Source organism: Paramormyrops kingsleyae, chromosome 25 (assembly GCF_048594095.1).
Source record: "Paramormyrops kingsleyae isolate MSU_618 chromosome 25, PKINGS_0.4, whole genome shotgun sequence".
Taxonomy (NCBI): domain Eukaryota; kingdom Metazoa; phylum Chordata; class Actinopteri; order Osteoglossiformes; family Mormyridae; genus Paramormyrops; species Paramormyrops kingsleyae.
The window spans coordinates 32,467,458-32,488,459 of record NC_132821.1 but is presented as its reverse complement, the minus strand read 5'-3'; the positions used below and the strand labels follow the sequence as shown (position 1 = coordinate 32,488,459).

The 21,002-nt window shown below is 43.3% G+C and overlaps 2 protein-coding genes across 2 annotated transcripts; one reads left to right on the top strand and one right to left on the bottom strand.

The window, feature by feature from the left end:
* The first annotated feature begins 2 nt into the window (after window positions 1–2).
* On the top strand, window positions 3–8,371 carry dnaja1 (DnaJ heat shock protein family (Hsp40) member A1). The gene is made up of 9 exons (XM_023812486.2): window positions 3–142; window positions 1,162–1,313; window positions 2,149–2,329; window positions 2,829–2,933; window positions 3,286–3,513; window positions 5,086–5,200; window positions 5,685–5,800; window positions 6,189–6,289; window positions 6,650–8,371. The coding sequence occupies exons 2-9, from the start codon at window positions 1,182–1,184 to the stop codon at window positions 6,869–6,871; spliced, it is 1,200 nt and encodes a 399-aa protein (XP_023668254.2). The 5' UTR covers window positions 3–142; window positions 1,162–1,181; the 3' UTR covers window positions 6,872–8,371.
* A 461-nt stretch (window positions 8,372–8,832) lies between these two features.
* On the bottom strand, window positions 8,833–16,337 carry LOC111844211 (SMU1 DNA replication regulator and spliceosomal factor). The gene is made up of 12 exons (XM_023812485.2): window positions 16,181–16,337; window positions 14,991–15,201; window positions 14,455–14,607; window positions 13,607–13,717; window positions 12,968–13,096; window positions 12,704–12,823; window positions 12,399–12,515; window positions 10,961–11,088; window positions 10,314–10,440; window positions 10,009–10,176; window positions 9,589–9,741; window positions 8,833–9,182 (listed from the first exon to the last, which is right to left on the bottom strand). Exons 1-12 carry the CDS (start codon window positions 16,204–16,206, stop codon window positions 9,084–9,086), a joined length of 1,542 nt encoding a protein of 513 aa, XP_023668253.1. The 5' UTR covers window positions 16,207–16,337; the 3' UTR covers window positions 8,833–9,083.
* Between the last annotated feature and the right edge of the window lie 4,665 nt (window positions 16,338–21,002).

The window sequence follows — 21,002 nt, the reverse complement described above, 5'->3', positions numbered from 1 at the left end:
CTGAAAGCTCGTTACGTCACCACTTTGTGTTGGGTGGATAGAAAATCTGGATTCGACGAAAAGGACTGAAAGGAAGATTCTGGAAGCCGGGTTCGACGAAGAGGCGGCAAGTTATCGCGGGTATCATATTCTTCTTTGTCAGGTAAATTGCAGATCTCTCACTCTTGGGTTTCTTGTTTTCTTTAAAAATGTTAAACTAATACTAAACTAATACTTGACTTAAGTAGCTGTCAGGAAGAACCTACCTCGTTACGCAGAATTGGTGCTGTTTATCGAGCTAGCTATATATTGAAGTCATTGTATTTATGTCATCTTTATTTAAAAATATAAAAAGTAGCGTTAGAAATACTCGGATGAGGCAAACAAATGTTTTACATTTGCTGTAAAGTAAAATATTGCATATTGACAATATTTTAAACCAGGAAGCAATTTAACTGTGGTTAAAAGGCCTTGTTATATACATTTTGAGTGAATACTACAGGCTTATTTGTCGCTTATTAGACACTGGTCAATTTCCTCTTTTCACCTGTAGTTATATTTGTGGATTCTAAAGAGTCTGGTTCCTCTGTTACTCTCGGTAAACAGTCTCGGTCCCCAGTCTGCCTTGTTTTCGGTGGATCATTTTACTAATTAGACGAAGACCGCCCACGTTAATCTAATTTGTTAGTTATTCCTTCCCTAACAAACTTTTCTGGAGTAAGTTTCCTCGGTTTCATTTCGCTGTAAACAAACGTGTTCACTTCCTTGCGAAGTACACACTAATCGAATAGCTGATTTCGGCCTCTCTGCTTTGTTTTGGTCTTTCAGAGTGAACACTCTGATCATTAAAATAATCCGTGTTAACACTGAATCGTTTAAAAACATTTGTGTGATGCTTCATTTATATTCATCAGAATGAATGAAAGAATCCAATCAACGAGTGCAATCTTTGAATGCCTATTTGTTTGGGTGTTACTTTGTCCGCTGTTCCGGATGCTGTACAGTTAATTGGGAGGGGGGAAAGGTAAAACGATGATTATGGATCCGAATGTTACCAGTATAGCTCACAGGAGGGGTCAGGCTGTCTTGCCCTTCAACATGTAAATAACATGCACTGTGAGGCACAATATTGTACTCGAGGTTATGGACTGTGGTTAACAGAATTGTTCTCTGCTCATCCAGCTGTGGTTGCGGAGGGGACAATGGTGAAGGAAACGGGGTTTTATGACAGGCTTGGGGTCAAGCCCAATGCCAGCGCAGAAGAGCTGAAGAAGGCCTACAGAAAACTGGCACTGAAGTACCATCCAGACAAAAATCCAGCAGAAGGGGAGAAGGTGAGTGTAGTTGCTGAAGGAAAACTGTGATCAGTGGAAGGAAGGGTGACCAATCACATTTGGTTGCTCTTTGTCCTGGACTCTGATTGGATGAACATACATATGATTCCCTTATTGTTGTTACCAAGCTACAGTCCATAGGTGAATCTCAGTATGCATACTTGACCGTACTTGTGTTCTCATGTACCCGTTTTACATCATCTTCCATTGCTGAAGACCAGTTCTAATACTAAGAACATAAGGAGAGAGGACTGTAAAAATCCCCATATGTTAATCTTGCTCCCCCCGCCCCCCCCCCCCTCCCCCCCCCCCAAATATCAAGGATATACAGTATTGGTTGTATCCTCGCTGTACGAGACCAGTCACATGATGCACCATGCCTCAAGCTTGTTCTTGGAAGGCATGTTAGCAAGACCAGTCTTGCCAAGACCACAAGTACGGTCTTTGCTTTCTTGATATTGAGATTCATCCCACATCACAACTGCAGAGCTATTTGGCCACAGCCACTGAGAATATAATAATCAGTGTTGCTGTGTTTTCTGTCTTTGTCTCTTATTTGTGTGGTTTATTGCTTGACGCTAAATGATGGTCACAGTTGTACTAGTAATCTGAACTGTTACTTTGTGTTCTTTCCGTAACATTTAAAATGCGGATAGATCAATCACGTGTTTCCTCAAAATAACCATTATTGTCCTTGCAGGCTTTGCATGTCGGTCACAGCTCTGCTGTTGTATACTGTAGCATCTTTTAGTCATTGTTAGAGGTACACTGTGAAATGTCATGTGATTTATTAATTTTTTTTGGGAAGACCTGAAATCAAATATACTGTCTGCAGTTCAAACAGATCTCTCAAGCTTATGAGGTGCTGTCAGATAAACAGAAGAGAGAAGTGTATGACCGTGGAGGGGAGAAAGCCATCAAAGAGGGCGGCACAGGAGGATGTGGGGCTTTTGGTTCCCCAATGGACATCTTTGACATGTTCTTTGGAGGAGGAGGGAGAATGCACCGGGAGAGAGGTGAATATCATGGAACATTCCGTGACTGTCACTATTGCACAATGTACTAATAAAGCATCCCAGTAGAGATTTAGATTCATCTACGGAGAAAGGCAAAATTGATGCAAAAAATGGATTCAGTTTAAAAAAATATATATGCAGTTCAGTCAAATAGTTACTTCAGCATTAGTTCAAATACAAGAACTCATGGCCTTAGGTGGAAATTAGCGGGAGAACATTTTAAACTGGATTTGAGAAAACACTTTGAGTAGTGCCAGCTAAAACCTTGGGTTCCTTTAAATAAGAGCTAGATAAGATTTTAACAACTCTATTAGTTAAGTTCTCCCCCAAGAAGCTTGATGGGCAGAGTGGCCTCCTCTCATTTTGTTTTGTAAATTTATGTTCTTAAAAAGCTGCACTTGTGCTGCTGTCTGTGTAATCCTGAGGTGTCCCATTGTGGGTTGTTTGTGATTAGCTTCTTGTCCCTTTGGTGTGTTGCTGAATCTATGCTGACCTTTAGGGAAGAACATCGTAAATCAGCTGACGGTGTCCCTCGAGGACCTTTACAACGGAGCCACCAAGAAGCTGATCCTCCAGAGGAACGTCATCTGCGACCGGTGTGAAGGTGGGTGCCGTGGACCTGACAGGAGCGACAGAAAGTCTCACTGCCTCCCTGCTTTAGGGTTTGAAATGGTCAGTTACAAAGATAATGGGTACAATCTTTATACCTTCTAAGAATTAGCTACTAGATACATTATAGCTAGGTTAGTTAACATCTTGCCTTGCCACTCACCCATAATATTTCAAATATATATTTGGCAAATACACTTTAGAATTTGGTGATCAGTGGTCATTGTTGACACGCCACAGCACACAGTGCACAACAACGAAATTATTATTATTATTCGGGATATGTGTGTTGTTTTCTGGTAAATGAATATGAGAGCTAAAGAATGTGGTGGTGCCCCTGTGGTCAGGACGGGGAGGCCGGAAAGGGGCTCTGGAGACGTGTCCGTCCTGCTGCGGCTCGGGGCTGCAGGTGCGGCTCCACCAGCTCGGGCTGGGCATCGTGCAGCAGATCTCCACCATCTGCTCCAGCTGCCAGGGCCAGGGCCAGCGCATCAGCCACAAGGACAAGTGCAAGGCCTGCGGGGCCCGGAAGATCCTGCGCCAGAAGAAGATCCTGGAGGTGCACGTCGACAAAGGTTAGACGGCTGACGCGTCTTCCCTGCGAGCCATTACCCAGAAAGCAGTGCAGCTTAGCGTGAGATTAAAGCTGCAAACCAGGCTAACTTAAAGTCGTTCACTGTGTGTGTGTGTGTGTGTGTGTGTGTGTGTGTGTGTGTGTGGAGAGATGCAGGGGGACTTGTGTTTACGTTTCTGTAAGGGAGATCTGATTGACATGTTGATAATGGATGCCCTATGACCCTGTTGACATCGTAAGCAGAGCAGCTGCCTGTGGATGGAAATGCCAGCACCTACAAATGCCGGCTTCAAATGCCCAGGTAATGCTGGACTGTTTGGTTTCCTCCGTCACATAAGCAGGAATATGCAGGAAAGAAGCCATATTCTCCATGTGACGAGTTTGTTTTCCATTAACACTAAATCAGTTCGCCTTCGCCAAACCAGAGAGAGACAAAACTGTTGCTCATGTTGGCTGGCATTTGTCTGTGAATCACCGTATCACAGTTGATAGCATGAAAAGGAGCTTGTGTACAAACACAATGTCTGGAAAAACAGGTTGTAGATTTTTTTTTTATTATTCATTTATTTTTTGTGATTCTGTCAGTTTGTGAGTTTTCAGTTTTCTGTCTAGGTTTCGTCTATCTGTTGGCTTTAGTTGAATATTTACTACTGAAAGAGGAATAAGACATTAAAACAGATGGTCAAGACCATTTATGCACGTTAAAAACACGGCAGTTATTTGTGCATTTTTAGGTTTGGATTCCTTTTTATAATGCAGTGTTTGTGTCATTTTTGAAGTCTTTAGACTTTGGTGTATACTTCTGTGCACAAGGCCTCCCTTTCCATTCAATTTTCTATTTATATTTTTATAATCCTATATAAGAGGTTGTATGTTGGCTGTAACGTCCGCACATTCAACCACTGAATTAACACTTTTGAGGGCATGACTGATTAAGTATTGATGCCCATTCTAGTCAGGAAATAGGAAATGCATTATCACAGAAGCTGCTTGGAGGTGGTTCTTCTTGGAATTTAGATGATGCACTTCACACAGTTGGCAGCTGCTGGAAGCCTGTAGAGCGCAGACTCGATCACTCCTGTTGTACAATCATACAGCACGGAGGGGAACACAGTCTGCTACAGTACGGGGGAGTGGCAGCGCTCAGGACCAGCCCGGTTGGCTCAGGCCCTGCTGATTTATCACCCATTCCTAACATTGGGGGGGGGGGGTCAGCACTTAAATGGATAGGATTAGGATTGGGATTAGTGCAATATCACCAAAAAGCAGTTTCTTTAGCTCCTGTAGTTCAGGATCAATATACAGTCACGTTACTGACATTTTTAGAATAGAACCTATATTATTTAAGGACTCAAGTATGGATCTTGTGACTGTTAATGCGAATTAAAACTTCATTCTTTCAACTTGCGGGATCTGGGATTTAGGATTACGCTGAAGTCGTTTTGCAAACCTCGTGACAGTCTGTGTTTTCCCCTCGGATTCTCTGTTGGTTTGGGGCACGCGTTTCGCTGCAGTCAGTAACGGTGAGTATTTAAGGCCCTTCCATGGTTCTCCTTTTGCGCTTGGGGTATAGGAATGAAGGACGGCCAGAAGATTGTTTTTCACGGAGAGGGGGATCAGGAGCCAGGCTTGGAAGCAGGTGACATCATTATCGTGCTCGATCAGAAGGCCCATCCCGTTTACACCAGGTAAAGAGAGGCAGGGTTTTCAGATTGATCTCTATATCTATGTACAGTATACAACAAAACTGAGTAAATGACCCCTGGCCAGTATCACAAAGACAGTAAATGACTTCAGATTGTATCATCTCTTAATTAGTGTAGGATATTTGATTTTATGCCTAAAAACAAACATCGTATCAGTCATCAAAAATAAAGGCGGACATACAAAATATTAAAAAAAGAGACTCCAATGTCCCTGATTAAGGGTGTCCTGATTTTATTGTTTTTGGTTTTTAAACATGCACATTTCTTTATTGTTTAATTGGCCAAGTATTTCTGTTCGTCAAATTAATTGATTTCATTATTGTTGGGGTTTGGCTACAAGTGAAATCTATTAAATGCACAGGTTTTCTTGCTGTTTTAGTGATACCGGACAGTGGTGTACTCACTTTGGTTGTATACTCTTATGATAGCTGCTTACATTAATGGTTAATCTATATGTTTTTGACAGAGAGGGAGAGAATCTGGTGATGGCTATGGAGCTTCAGCTAGTAGAGGCGCTATGTGGCTTCAAGAAGCCGGTTTGTACTTTGGATAGTAGAACGCTTCTCCTGACCTCCCATCCTGGTAAGTGTGTCACCTCTCGCCTGACGTCACTTAACGTCACTTAACGTTACTTGTTTCCCTTTTAAATTCAGTTTGATCTGTTAGAATGTATATCCATAACACACAGGACTGTGTTCATTTTGTGGAAATGGACACTGTAATATGATTTGTAACATTAAACCTGAATTTCAATGGCTGAAAATGTTAATGCAAGTTGAAATAAATGAAAGTTGCCACTCTGTTATACAAAATAAATGAGCTGCTGACAATTTTGATCAATTTTAATATTTTAAAGCAAAGTAATTTGCATTTGTTTAAATCAAAGTAATCCAATTACTTTTGCCATCGATCTAGTTCCGCGTCTCGGTTGAAAAGCCACCCTGTTTATTGCTGTAATTTGTGCCCACAGGAGAACTGATCAGACCGGGCGACAGGAAGTGCGTCCTTAACGAGGGAATGCCGCTGTACCGACGGCCGTTTGAGAAAGGCCGCCTCATTGTCCTCTTCTCGGTACGTGTGCCTCAGCCCGAGGGGTTGGAGTAAGAGATGCATCGAGCTGCAGTGAGGACAGGGAGCTGCAGTGAGGACAGGGAGCTGCAGTGAGGACAGGGAGCTGAGTGTCTGAAAACTGTGCTGAAAGCCGAGAGCCATAAAGAATGACTCCTTGTGCTCATGTCTTGTTGTTATTACTACTAAAAAAAAATGCTTGCAGCTAGACACTGAAAAAAACAAAAATCTGACCAATAATGTCCAATCAAAAATCTAAGCGCCCCCCCAATGAATGCAGGGAGGCTACAGAGGCTAGAATTTGGGTGGCTTGTGGGTAAATGCTGAGACTCGTCTAACGGCCATGTGCGCCCGGTGTTCCAGGTTGTCTTTCCGCCAGAAAACTTCCTCCCGGCCAACAAGCTTAAGGAACTGGAATGTAATCTCCGCGGCAAGGAGGAACCAGATGACAGCAAGAACATGGACGACGACCTTTACATCTGCGCTAACCTGGAGGACTGTGTACCACCGAGAACGCGGCAGCGCTTCCGTGACCTTGACGAGGACCTCCATTATGGTGGAGGCGTCCAGTGTCAGACATCATAGAGACCTTTTGTTCAGATGGCTAGATTCCTTTCGTAAAGACAGTATTAATAAACGCTTATATGATACTGACGAATTCAAGCAACCTTTGAAGGAGAGTCAGCCTTGCCTGTTGTGCTGGTATGTAAAGAATGGCAGTATCATCGGATTCTAAAGCCGGTTGATTTTCAGCATTGAAATGTTAATCTTGTTTTCCAAACCAAGGAAAGAACTGGTGCAGTTTTGTTGTATCCAACAGTTTTGTACAGGGACTCTGTCCTGTATATCCATAGTTATATACAGGGAGCTTAGATTAACTTCGATGCAGTTTGTCAAACTCAAAAATGACGGGCTTTTTCTTTTTAAACTGACCAAACTGGCAACTATTCTAAAACACTTAAGTAGATTGAAATCCCTGTTGTTTCTTCATTACGATTATTATAGTCGATTATGCGAGAGGCAGTCAAGTTGCAAATGTACTTCATTTGCTAAAGGGTCATTCCCATGATTTTTTATTTTTTTTTTAAAGAGGGAAAAAAACAAAGTTGGTTTTCTTATGTAGAGATTTTGACATCATCTTACCTTTAAATTACTAAAATTGTCATTGCTCTGACTTAATATTTAACTACTCCTTAATTAGGCAGCCAAAATTCTCAATGCCATAAGTTTTAAGGTATTAAAACCTGAAACTAGATGTTTCTAAATCTTTAAACTTTGTTGTACATAAACCACAATAAACAATTTGTGTGGTGATATATATTTTCACTAGCTTTATTTTCTTATCTTCATAACTCTTGCTCTGAGTCTGATTACTTTTATTACAGAAATAAATGGTAATATAATAAAACTGATTAAGGGCCACAGAGGCAAAATCGACTGTTTAGACGATTAAGTTGTATAGTTCGAGTCCGTCTTCAAAGTAATTTTAAAAATTTGAGAAAATGGATATGCCATGATAGCGAGTTTTTGGGAATGACCCTAAGGCAACAAAATGTAATTTTAAATCATGGTAAAGGTGGTGCAGTTGTGAACACCTGTACCATGTAGTGAAAAAGGTTACTGAAGGTGGTCTTTGGCCCAGGAGTTGAGCATTAAATGAATGCAGTGCTTTAACTCCAGCTGTGTGAAGCCTTTTATATTTAGTGAAGTCCGGCTTGGTCGTTTTTTTTGCTGTCACCGGTCTAGAGGCTGCTAGTAAGTCTGTTATGAAGCAGACCTTGCAGTTCAAGTACGTTGTGTGTCAATGACAGATCTGTGTACTCTTGTACAGTTCAATCATCTTAAATATTGGAATATTTTAGCTGTGCGATATTAGCAAATTAGTGAGCACTGTGGGTCACATGGTGTGACAACTGGCTGAGCTACAGCGGGGCCTACTGTTTTCATGCTATTTCTACATTAAGCACAATGATTCCTTAAATGTTTCGAGTCATGCAGTTCGTTTTGGATTTGAGGTGTCTCGTAACACCATATGCCTTGCACTTTGGGGAAAAAAAAATAAATCAGTCCCTCAAGAGTATATAACACAGATGTGATTAGCATGATTTTGTAACCAAAATAAGGATTTTTTTTTTTTTTTTTACCCTCGTGATCGTCTTGGAATATAGTCACTATAAACTTTAGTTCTGCCGCTGCCACAACGTGAACAAATCAGCACTCTGAAGGTTTCAATAATATTTTACATAGGTCACTAGGTGTGGTTCTTCAGTCAATTTTATTTTATTTTTTTTAATGTGCATGTGCAATTCAAAGGGTTGTAAATCGGAATTCAGTGAACTGCACAGTCAAACGCTGATTTATACCCTCTGGGTTACACAGAAGACGGCACCTAGCATTTCATCATCTTGTATAGTGTTGTACTTCCTGTTTGCTGGCTGTTTAGCAGACTTGCTAAATTTGGTGGCCTGATATGTCAGAATCACTCAGTCACGTGTTCCTGCTTGAGAAATTATACCAGGTTAGAGGGTCAATACAGCAAATCACGATTAAAAAGAAAACGATTTAATCAAATCGATAAATGAAAATACATGGTTGAGGAAAAAAAAAACCTTGTTCTGTAAGAAACACAGAAAATCAACTAAGAAATTCAGTCCAATAAGAAACAAGTATGACTAACCCTGTACATTTTCCTTTTTAAAAGTCATGACTTAAACACTACAATTTAACTTCAGACCTACCCCCCCACAAATTTTGCCCTGTCCAAAAAAAATAAAAAATAAAAAAAAAGTCTCAAAAGTTAAGGCTTCCAGAGCTTGAGCAGTCCATCCTCACTGTAGGTGCCGATCAGATTCTGATGTGGGTGGTGAGCGATGCCGATCACATCCTTCTCGTGAATCTACGGGTGTGCAAACAACACTCACAACAGGGCGTGCACTGTCGTCACGCAGCACGCTACCAAGCGCGTGCGATTACAAACAGCCTCCACTGGCAGCGCCGGTATGATACGACAACTGGGGTACGCACAGTCCCCACTAAAACGCGTAAATCAATCTGTTGTGTCAGAGCCAGCCACTTTGGTTTGTTTTGCTACTGGTGTTAAAGCTCTACTAGCAAATATCTTTGAACATTACTACTAATAGGGAATAATATTTCACTTAGAGAGTAATGCAGTGAGTCATTAACCAACTTAAAAACATTAAGCAATCAATTAATGCAATAAAGTGATGAGCTCAAAATGGAAATCAAATTTTAAAAAGGCTTATTGCTAATCAGGACCCATTAAGGCAAAAACAAAGGCTTACGGTCAGGGTTCTCTCCAGTTTTCCAGTGACTGTACTGAAGCAGTAGAGCACAAAATCCTCTCCCACGCAGTAGATCCACTCTCCCCGGGGTGAGAGTGTGCAGCAGACGAAGTCGCCACCTTCTCTCTTACCGGAGCTGAAGCTCCTCACGATCTGGAACAGCGTCGAACAAAATCAGGATGCCACCAAGTCACCATTACAGCACCAGGTCACCATTACAGCACCAGGTCACCATTACAGCACCAGGTCACCATTACAGCACCAAGTCACCATTACAGCACCAAGTCACCATTACAGCACTCCAGCGCCACTGTGTTCAGTTTTTTACAGTAGCAGGATCAAGGCAGCCTTGTCTGCACACTGGGACGCCCGGAAAAGGTTGAGATCCACCTCAATGGATCCAGTTCCACTGGTCCTCACCTGGCCCTGCATGTTCATGATGACGACGGTGTTGGAGCGGTTGCACACCACAAAGTGCTCAGGGTTCTTGGGCAGAAGGATCACGTTGTTGACCGTGATGTCAACGCCAGCCGCCGTACCCAAGGACTTGAAGGTGTTGCTGCATTCTGTGGTCTTCATGTTCCAGATCTGGGGGCAGAACAAGCCTTTAAGTCACACTATTCATGCTTAATCTCAACTGGACATCCAATAGAGAAAAAAAGACGTCCTTTCCGTACAGAATCGGGATTGTTCAGCAATACGGAGGCACATCACGAGGGCAGTACCTTCACTGTGCCGTCAGAGGAAGCGCTGACGACGTAATGTCCATCCTGCGTGAACGACGCCTCGTTCACGAACGAAGAGTGGCCACGGAACTCCTTCAGAGTCTTTCCCGACTTCAGCCCGTGGATCCTGGCCATTCCGACAGAAGGAAATGTCCACCCAAATCAATGTTACGCTTGGAAACATGTAAAGTACTCAGATCTCTGCAAGACTACCAGATCCATGATAACTTTCATATTAAAAGCATCTTAGGCATATCTACAGATAATATCTTTGTATTGTGGGAGGTTACGATAACTGGAATCTCTAAATTGCCCCTAGTTTGTGATTGTGTGTGTGGCCAGTACAAGTATATGCCTTGTGATTAACTGGCATTCTTATCCGTGACTCTACCCATGGCTTGTGCATGATTTTCCGTGGAATAGGCGCCCCCTGGTGGTTAGCTCAGTGAATAGCAGTTGAAAAATGAGATAAAAACACTATGGGCATTATACAACACAAAATACACTGTCCCTAAAGCATTTTTTCTGAGAGCTAAGGCACTCAATCATGACCAAAACGTCAAACCCACTATCTTCATTTGGAGGTACTGGCACACATTTCACATCACAGGTGCCTGTCAATGGTCTGAGGTCCACAAAGATCATACCTGATGGTTTGGTCGAAGGAGGCACTGAGGATCTGACCGCTGTCCTTGCAGAAGTTGATGCAGGTGACGCCTTTGCTGTGTGCGCGCTCGAACCTGCGCAGGCACTGCCCACTCTGGATCTTCCACACCTAAGAGAGCACCGAGCGATCGCATAAGACACCTTTATCTGCTATCAGAGACCAATTTAACGGTAGCAAGAGCATGTAAACAAATTAGGTCAATCCAAAACCATAAAAACACATGCTCAATGACAGTCCTCCAACAGCAAAATAAAACTTCAGACTGGGGTAAGAACTGCGAACCAAAAAAAATAAAAAATTAAAACAATGTATGAGGTCAGGGTGAGCAAACCAGTTTCCGCCTCACGCAGGAACAAGATTCCATACATTTGGCCGGTAAAGTGGTAAGAAACTCGCATATCAGGAAGCAGTTTATCGTTAAAGACCACACCCCCCCTACAACCGTTTGTTTACTCTCTTGCCATCAAGCAGACAGTACAGAGCTGTGCAGGTCCATTACTCAAGAATGACCAGCAGCAATAATCAGTCTTGTTTGGTGTACTGTCCATATCACACTGCCACGTCAAATCGGCCCTGTTCACACACGGTATTATGATGCGTCTCGGGTGATCGGATCACAAGTGGGCAATGCAAAACACAAGTGTGTTCCACCACCAAGACGCACAGTGATCCGATCACCCGAACCACTCGCCAAGCTTGGTCTGGGACGCATATGACCACATCTTTAGTATTGTAAATGGAAGGAGTCTCCAACAAGGATGTTACATGATAATACGCTCGAAAGAACGGGAAGACGCATTGCTGGTTAGAGTGCAAGTGAAACCAGATGCTTGTTTTTGTTTTCTTAGCTAGCACGCGCGAAACAAATCTGCGGCTTATCGGGTGAGAGACACCGACATTAAAAAAAACGTGTGCAGGGCCAATTTACCTTCCAGCGAAAGTGACATCGGCGGTCATGAAACCTGAACGCAAGTGGTCGGCTGGACGTGCCAGAGAGACATGAGACACAGGTGTAAACGTCGCACGTCTCAGCTGTCCACTTGTGATCTCATCACCCGAGACGCATTTCAAAAAAATCAAGCGTAAACCAGCCATTGTGCCACTGTCTTGTGCAGTTTCAGGTTCTCTCACCTGCTGTTACTGTTGACTCAATGGCATATTACCTCATGGTCTTGTCTCCTTGCATTTTACTCCTCATCTAGTCTTTTACCCTTGTAAAATTCTCAATACATAAGTTTATATTTTTTGTATGCATGTCTCATCTTTTAAATTTTATTTATTGGAGGAGCATACCGAATTCCATTGTCTACGATAATAAAGGTATTCCATCCCATTCCACTCTACTCCATTCCACTCCACTCCATTCCACTCCACTCCATTCCACTCCACAAGACGCCTCACAGAATGATGAGACAGACCTTTATCTTGCCATCCTGAGCCCCTGTAGCCAGCATCTCCGTGTCGCGGCTGAACGCCATGCACAGCACTGCGTCATCCATCATCATGAAGTTGTCCTGCGCCTGGTACTTCAGATCCTGCCACAGACATGGGGAAGCTCTTTTCACCGGGCCACCAACTACAGTGAGCATTAGCGAAAGAATTCTGACAAGACGACTCACTCAAGGAACGCCAGAAAGCGCCACCTAGAACATATATCTGCAAAACGATACCCAGCTGGGGGAGTCTCAAACAAGGCGGGTTTTCAAAGGGGCCGCTGACGTACCTTTCGGATTTTGCCAGTGGTGAAGTTCCAGACCTCGATGAAGCCATCCACAGAGCCAGTGACTAGGTACTGACCGTCGGGGGAGAACCTTGCGCATTCCACGTGCGACTTTTGTCCAAACTGTCCGAAGAGCAAGATCACGCTGACTCAAACTACATCATGTGATCAGACACCATGCAACTGACCAATTACGTGATTCACAAACCACGCAGAGAAACGAATCGTGGAGCCGATTGGTTGGGGAGCAAGCGGGGGGAGGCGCACCTTTATGTGACGGCTGAGCTGGGTAGGGAAGCGCTCCTCCTCCACATCCTTCACAGCAGCCTTGCCCCTGAATAAGTCAATGGTCGTCCCCGGGGGGAGGAGACCCTGGTGTTGTTGCCACTTCAGTGACTGTCATTGTAAAAATCATTCTGCATTAGCTAATAGCAGTACATTCTGCCATCCTGTAGGGGGCAGCAGATACCTCAGTGAAATTAGACATGTCAACACCTTAGTTGCGATTAGGGCAGAATCTCTCACACTGCCGGGTGTGAATACAGAACCAAAGTGATTTTTTGTCTACTGTATTACCAGATAAAGACAAACATTAACAGCATTCCCTTCAACTTTATTCTTAAAACTGTAAAAAAAAAAAAAAAAATCATTTTAGCTTAAACTTTGATTTAGCTTAAACTTTGAGGATTTTTTAATTCAACATGGAAATTCACAACACAAAAATCCACTATAAAAAATCAAGATTTTAAATCAAACTTAAAAAGACAAATTATATTTAAATTTTGAAGTTATTTTACAGTTACAATTATGAATCATTTCAAGGATTAAACAAAAGAGAGTAATTAACCTAGAATGTAGATATAAGATATTTGGGAATTCTCTAAATCCCACGAGGCGGCAGCTGACCTGGCCAAGCAGGGCCATGAGACGGGAAGGCGGGACCACGCTGACCTCGCCCGCCAAGGCCTGGGCAATGGCGGCTCGCCGTTTCTCCTTGCTGCTCCCGTCTGGATACGCCTATTGGACCACAGGAGAGCCAAATGGTCGTGGGGCTAACGATTCACAAAACCCATGTGTGGAGACACAGATCAGGGCTCCACACACCAAACGACATACAGACGCTCCTCCACTTACGAACGAGTTACAGCCGTTCGTAAGTATGCACAGAATGTACAGAATGAATTGAAGCCGTTCGTAACTTGAAATGTTCGTAAGTCGTTATTCAACATCATTTTAATGGTATACGCAAGTACAAAGAGCTGGGATGCTGGGAGTACGCACGCTACTGCGCGGCGGGAGTAGCGGCCAGAAGTCGTACTAGGCGGAATTGGCACGCAGACAAAAAATAAATTAAAAATTATGTTGCGGACAGGAAACGGGAGCCCAATGAACACAATGTGGACTTACAGTCGCCTTCCTTCGTATGTCTGATAGGTCGTAGGTTGAAAGTTTGTAAGTAGAGTGTCTGTATTCAGCAAAACTCCCCACTCTATGATTTATTATCTATTACAATCTAGGTACAGATGACATACCATCCCACCTCAGCTCTCATCACAATACAAAATGGTTTAGTTATGGTAGACAGACTCAAACCCACTGCAGACCGAGAAGAGACAGACTTTGTGGGACAAAGACAGCTCTGGGCCTCCTGATTTGGTTAATCATATAAAGCAGCAATCCTACATCAGCACACGCATGACATTTACACACGCACAGGTCAACACACGCATGACATTTATCTGCAAGACACCCACCTCCCGCGGGTCGAAGTAAGACCGGGCCAGCAGGTTCTCCAGGTGGATGTAGCGCTCCGGCTGGGTCTGCTTCAGCATGATCATGGGGTCTGTCTGCCGTAGGAGGGAACGCGCAGCCCCCAGCTCGCGCAGCTCAATCAACTCCAGCACCACCTGCAGGGGACAATTGGATGGGTGTGACAGAGCAGGAGGGGGGTGCTAGAGCAGGGACACCACACAGGGATGCCCCAAGGACACCAGGCACCCTGACTCTTCATTCATTCATTGTTAACACCCACAATGCACGTGTGTGTGTGTGTGTGTGCGTGTGTGTGTGTGTATGTACATATATATATATAATAGGCATGTCATACTTCAATATTAAAATATATGTATTTCTTTAACTTAGACACTTTTGTCCAAAGCGACAGAATAAGAAGGTACAGTATGCAGAGAAGGTACAGTATGCAGAGAAGGTACAGTATGGATTTCAATATACAAATGTAACTTGAGTTCCAATCACTGAACGTTAGACATCAGGAAAGCCCAGGCGTCACCTGCTCATAAAGGTCGATGAGGGTCTTGTCAGGAAGTTTCAGGGACTGGATGGCCTGCAGGACTGTGTCCCAGTGGCCGCTGTTGATGTCAGCCACGAAGCTCTCAATGCTGTCCACCGTGTTCAGGGAGATGGTGGTCTCCTCCTGCAGTGTGGCCAGGGTGCGCTGCAGACTGTTCTCCTTCAGGTATTGCATGATCAACCGGATCACACTGCAACACCAATCATGTACGTTAAAATACGTCTCGACAGCCCCACAGTGGAGGGGGGGGGCTTTGGGTGCATGCACCCCTGATCATCATAAACAGTTCAATAAGCCATTACAAAAAAACACATACTAAACAGATACAGTTTTTAAGGTTAAAGCTAGAAGCCTACATTTCAATCTAAGCAAGATATTCCCCGTAAAGCTTAACGGTAAAAGGAGTGGTGGATCAAGTCAGAGTTGCTACAGTCCCCCATAACCATGTACGGTAAGATGTCCTGTGCCCTATGCTACCCTCGTCAGACTCCAGGCTCACCGCAAGCCTGTACTGGACAATCTGTTAATATGCATTGATGTAAGTTGAGAGTTAACGTCAGCTAAAATAAACAAAAATGTCAGCTTACATAAAAAAAAATAAGAATGCAACAAAAAAGGTCACTGAGGATAATTCGAGGGCCAGTACGCTTTCGAGGAAACCAACTCGTACGCATTTACAGAATGTGTGTTATTCGTTACGAAGAGCTACCACTAAAACGTAACACGTATTTACAGATGGGATCGTAACGCGACCGCATAAAGGACATTTGGGGAAATGACTGAATCACATGCAAAGGTTTGTTTAACCTTGTCATAAGCATTTTTTCGAATACGATCGTAACTAGTTTAGCCTAACCATTCACCTGTTTGTAAACATCGACCTAGCTGTTTGTAAACTCCCTGCAAATCATCATTTCAATAAAACAACTTCATTAACGCAGAAAAGCTCAAATGAATCTCGTTCAGTGCAGATATGTTGAATAACCTTTGAAATTAGTAATTAGTAACATTCTGGGTAACCGGCAGGTGAAAATAGTCAGGATGCCTAACAGGCCTCAGTTGAACTAACCAGCTAAAAGTAATGCAGCGAGAGGCTACGCAATTGTGCTCAAGGCAGCATTTAAACGCTCCTACTCAAAAAATAAATAAAAAGAGTCCGTTTAGCTTACTCTGCTGATTCCACTTCCAGAGACATGATTAATTCCTAAAAAGGGCGACCCCGCGAAGCAAAACGGTTAATTGCACGTTTACAAGCTGGCAAACCGACTGGCCTCCCGACGAAACAGCGTCACGTGACCCTAACTCCGGCCCCAGAAATTTGCGTCATTCTGTCATCATGTCCGTAGATACCGCGTGTGCGGCTAAATGTGCGTATGCACGGCCGCCATGTTGGGGAGGTCAGGAGTCACAAGCCATGGACCGTAGAAGATACGGAACGTGAAATATCGCTTCAGACTATCCTGAAAATGACTTGACACCGTCGTGATGAATACTACCGAAAACATGACGTCTATAAGATTCTAACGGGTCTGGATGCTGTTTAGCCAAATGGCTATTTCAGTATTAGTTTAAATACTAGAACTCGTGGCCATAAGTGGAAATTAGCGGGAGAACATTTTAAAACAAATTTGAGGAAGCACTTCTTTACACAGCGTGTTGTTAGAGCATGGAATAGTCTTCCTGCTAGTGTAGCGGAAGCTAAAACCCTGGGTTCCTTTAAATCAGAGCTAGATAAGATCGTTTGTAAATTTATATTCTTATAACGTTACTGAATAATTGTTAAAGGCAGGTGTAGGGGTACATGTTATATTTACTTAACAATCACCTCATTCTCTGTATTATTTACTTAATAGAAAATGATCAGCTAGAATGCGTTTGTACAGAGCCCCCGAAGTCCCATAGAGTGATTTTTTTTTATAACACTGAACCAACGGTCAAGCATGGTGGTGGTAGTATCATGCTGTTTTGCTGACAGTACTGTACATCAGTACATTGCACAAAGAGGATGGAATAATGAAGCAGCACTTGATAGATAACTGGGATTTTTTTTTGTCATAGTAGCAGATATAAAAAGAATTTTCCCCCCACAGTCCAAAGACATGCTGAGGCTAATTGGGGTTGCTAAATTGCCCTTAGGTGTGCATGTGTGAGTGAATGGTGTGTGAGTGTGCCCTGCGATGGGCTGGCCCCCCAAGGGCCCCCATCCAGGGTTGTTTCCTGCCTCGTGCCCATTGCTTCCGGGATAGGCTCCGGACCCCCCACGACCCAGTAGGATAAGCGGGTTGGACAATGGATGGATGGATTAACTCTCTATGTTTTCATTCTCATTTTATCATGAATAAAGTGTGCCTTTCTGAAATTATTTCGCCACTTAGCCTGTGTGGTTTGTTATTAGGTTAATGTTAATGCATAAGAAGATCTAACGTTATGCTCTGAAAAACACATTACTATCACATTACTTCTATTATTTTAGAAGCTTCATCTGATAGCCCAGATACTGTTTTGTCAAACATATATTAGATTATTAACATTATATGTTAAACATATATATATATATATATTTTATATTCCCGCCACATCTGGGAGGGCGGCGCCCGAGCGCCCCCTATGGGCCAGTCGCAACTGTGGTCATAGAAGTGTTATGAAGGCAGTACCCCCCAATTATGGAGGGGTAATTCGCACTCTGCATAAAAGTGTAGTACTCCTATCAAACGTATAGATGACAATAATGTAGAGCAAGAACAACAATGTGGTGAAACTGTTTCAGTGAGTAAAGATTCACTTTGCAATCACTTTTCTCAGAAACATGAGAGTGTGCTACGCGAACAGGCGGAAGCCAGAGCAAAACGTGAGCAAGTTTTATATGGTTGTAGCATATCAAGTCTATAAAGTAAATAAAAGTATAAAAGCCTATAAAGTAAATATTGGTTATCAAATAAATTAGTTTTATCATTCAAAGTAGGTCTAATCGGATTTTTTAATTTTACGTGACGCTGTCAGTGAAATATTATTTTATAGAGAGACGCAGCAGCAGGATCAATAGAAAAAATTGAGGAATTTAAAACGTGGATGCTTAGGCTGTATATTCTTTAAGCTTAAGCCCACTGATTCCTTTATTTTTAAGCCTATTTTTGTGTGGAATGCCATTGCCAAACCTGTCCGTTGTTGCCTATATGCTGTTTAAAAATAAATATTTTCTGTTCTGAGTGGCAATTATGCCGTTGCTCATATTTCTTTATGACATAAGGCTTCGGTTTAAGGTGACATTTGTTAGGCATGCAGATTATTAGTCCCTTTTTTAAATTTTAGGGAGGAAATTTTAGTGGAGCGAGGAGCGGTGTTGAGCGGAGCGGCTTAGTGCGAATTAGAGCGGAGGAACGGGCGGAGCAAACAGCCTCGTGAGCGAGGAGCAGAAATTCTTACCGTTCCACCCCGCTCACATGCTCTGGAACAGGGGGTCTCCAACTCCAGTCCTGGAGAGCTACCATCCAGTAGGTTTTCTATCATACTCGGCTTCTGATGAGCCACACCTGTTCTCAGGTAAATATCAGGAACAGCTGTGGCTCATCAGAAGCCAAATGGAACAGAAAACCTACTGGAAAGTTATCACTTCAGGACCGGAGTTGACCCCCGCTCTGGAATATAGTGAAGTGAAAGTGATTAATCGTCAATGTCGACACACCACAGCACACCAATGAAATGTGTCCTCTGCATTTAACCCATATGGGGCATAGTAGCAGGGACGGATTATGGGTTGTGTGGGCCCCTGGGTAAAACGTTCACGAGCCCCCCCACCACCACCACCACCACCACCACAATTCAAGGGCCCTTGGCAGCCAAACGCCCTCCCTCCATGTTTCCATCAGAGGCCCTATAGGGTCAGGGGCCCTTGTAGGCAGAGGATCAAAGAATGTAGGCCCTCTAAAATAGACAAACGAAAATACATTGTTGATAAGCATTGCAAATTGTTTTGGGCTAGGGGCCCCATGGGCCCCCTGCACCCCAAGGGCCCCTGGGCAGCGGCCCCGCTGGCCCGGTCCGTAATCCGTCCCTGCATAGTAGTAGGCAGCTATTATTTAGCACCCAGGGAATAGTACGTACCTCGCTCAGGGTACCTCGAGGTCCCTTGCTGCGCAGAGATTCAAACCATCAATCTTCCAATTAGAAGCGCATATGTTCTATGCTTCTATGCAACCATTAAGCCAACGCTGACAACCTCCACGCTTTCATTCTCCCTGCTTTTCCCCGAGTGCCTGATTCTCCTGCTGTGTGGTTTTGCATGTGTGATTCTCCCGAAAGCCAGGCTGGTGAGTGTGTCCTGATCGCCCTCTTGATTTGAGCGTGTCACCTCTCTCGTGTCTGCACGTCTGCCTGCTTGATCCTGCACCCCCAGGACCGTCCTCCATGGCTTTGTGACTGCAGCATGGGTACCTCAGGAGGGAATTTGGACGAAGAACGGAAAAGCAGTAGCCTGTCATCTCTTTGTTTACAAGTTAGTACAGGGGAAACTGTCACCCGTGTTATGTTTTTTATTAATTCATGAATAATGTTTGTTTGATTAAGTATTTTAGTGTTCTTTTGAACTTATAAGTGTAAAAAAGGGATTAGAAGGGTTGTCAATGTATGAGGCAGCTATCTAAGGTAAACGGTGAACAACTGTCCTGTGAGCTGTCTGGGGCGGCAAACAGAAGTGTTTTGTGAGACTGATATTTTACAAAGTTCAATGGGAATAAATGGGTTAAAATACCTTGGTTATAAGACATGATTATATATATAACTTAAGAAGTAAAGAAATGATTATACCTTTGATAAATTGTTTTATATATAGCTTTTAGCAGTTAGTGTTTTATAGAAATTAACAGAAACATTTTAGGTGCAATTATTAGACTTTGTGGAACTCTATTCAGCATTAATAAATACAGTAGCCAGGCGATAGGCAGCTACAGGTAGCCAGATTAAAATACTATGAAATACCCATGAATTTTCATTATTGAGCTATAGTGGTTTATTGTTACTCCTGTAAAGGTGAAGAAGGGTATGTTGTTCATGACAAGTATTAAAGTCCACGCCCACCTGGTCCCTAGTTCTTTATATAATAATAAAGGGGAGGGCAAGACAAACAGGGAATGGGAATAGGGAACACAAGTAACAAAGGGGTCTTTCTTTGTATTTTTAAAATATTTTATTCACCACACACGGACACTTCACAACACTTCACAACACAGCAGGTGCACAGGACTTCGGGAGTGACCCAGGCCAAAACAATAAACAAAACAACCAACGAACACGTCCCAAACTAATCTAAACCTAAGTGTAACGAAAACAAGTGAAAATGAAACAACAATACTAAGCCCTATCTCCCTAACCAAACAAACAATAAATCAACAATAAGTCACAGAAAAAGAAAAAGGCAGTCACTCCGTACGCACCAAGTTACAAACACACAGTCCAAGCAAGTGTCCGAGGGGGCGAGCAAAAGAGTAGTCGACAAACAGGCAGGAGATCAAACCAGAAAAGCAATCAAACCAAAAGAAAGAAAAGGGCAAAACGGAAAATCAGGAACCAATAACCAAAACTGTGATACACAAAATCCAAAACCAGTAACGCAAACCACAATAATCAAAAATCAATGAGCAAAGCTCCAGGGGATGGAAGAGGCGTGGCCAGAATCCGGAAGGCGGAGCAGAAGAGGGAGCTGCCTGGAGCCCTCAATCTATCAAGATGTCCAGCACACCCTGCAACATGTGACGTCACCACTACCAATGACGTCCGTGCATCCAGCTCGCCGTTCTGCCTGTGTCATCTTCCATGTATGACCCGCTGCCTGCCTTCTGGTTGCCTGGCAATTGGAGGGAGCATCAGCACTGGCTTGTCATCACCCCCCTGCTCCCCGTTTGTGTCTCATATTATTGTTTGGACAGTATGATTGGGCACTTAGCCATCTCTCCAATTTGACTCTTCCTGCCGGCCCCTGGAGGATGGGCTCCCCCT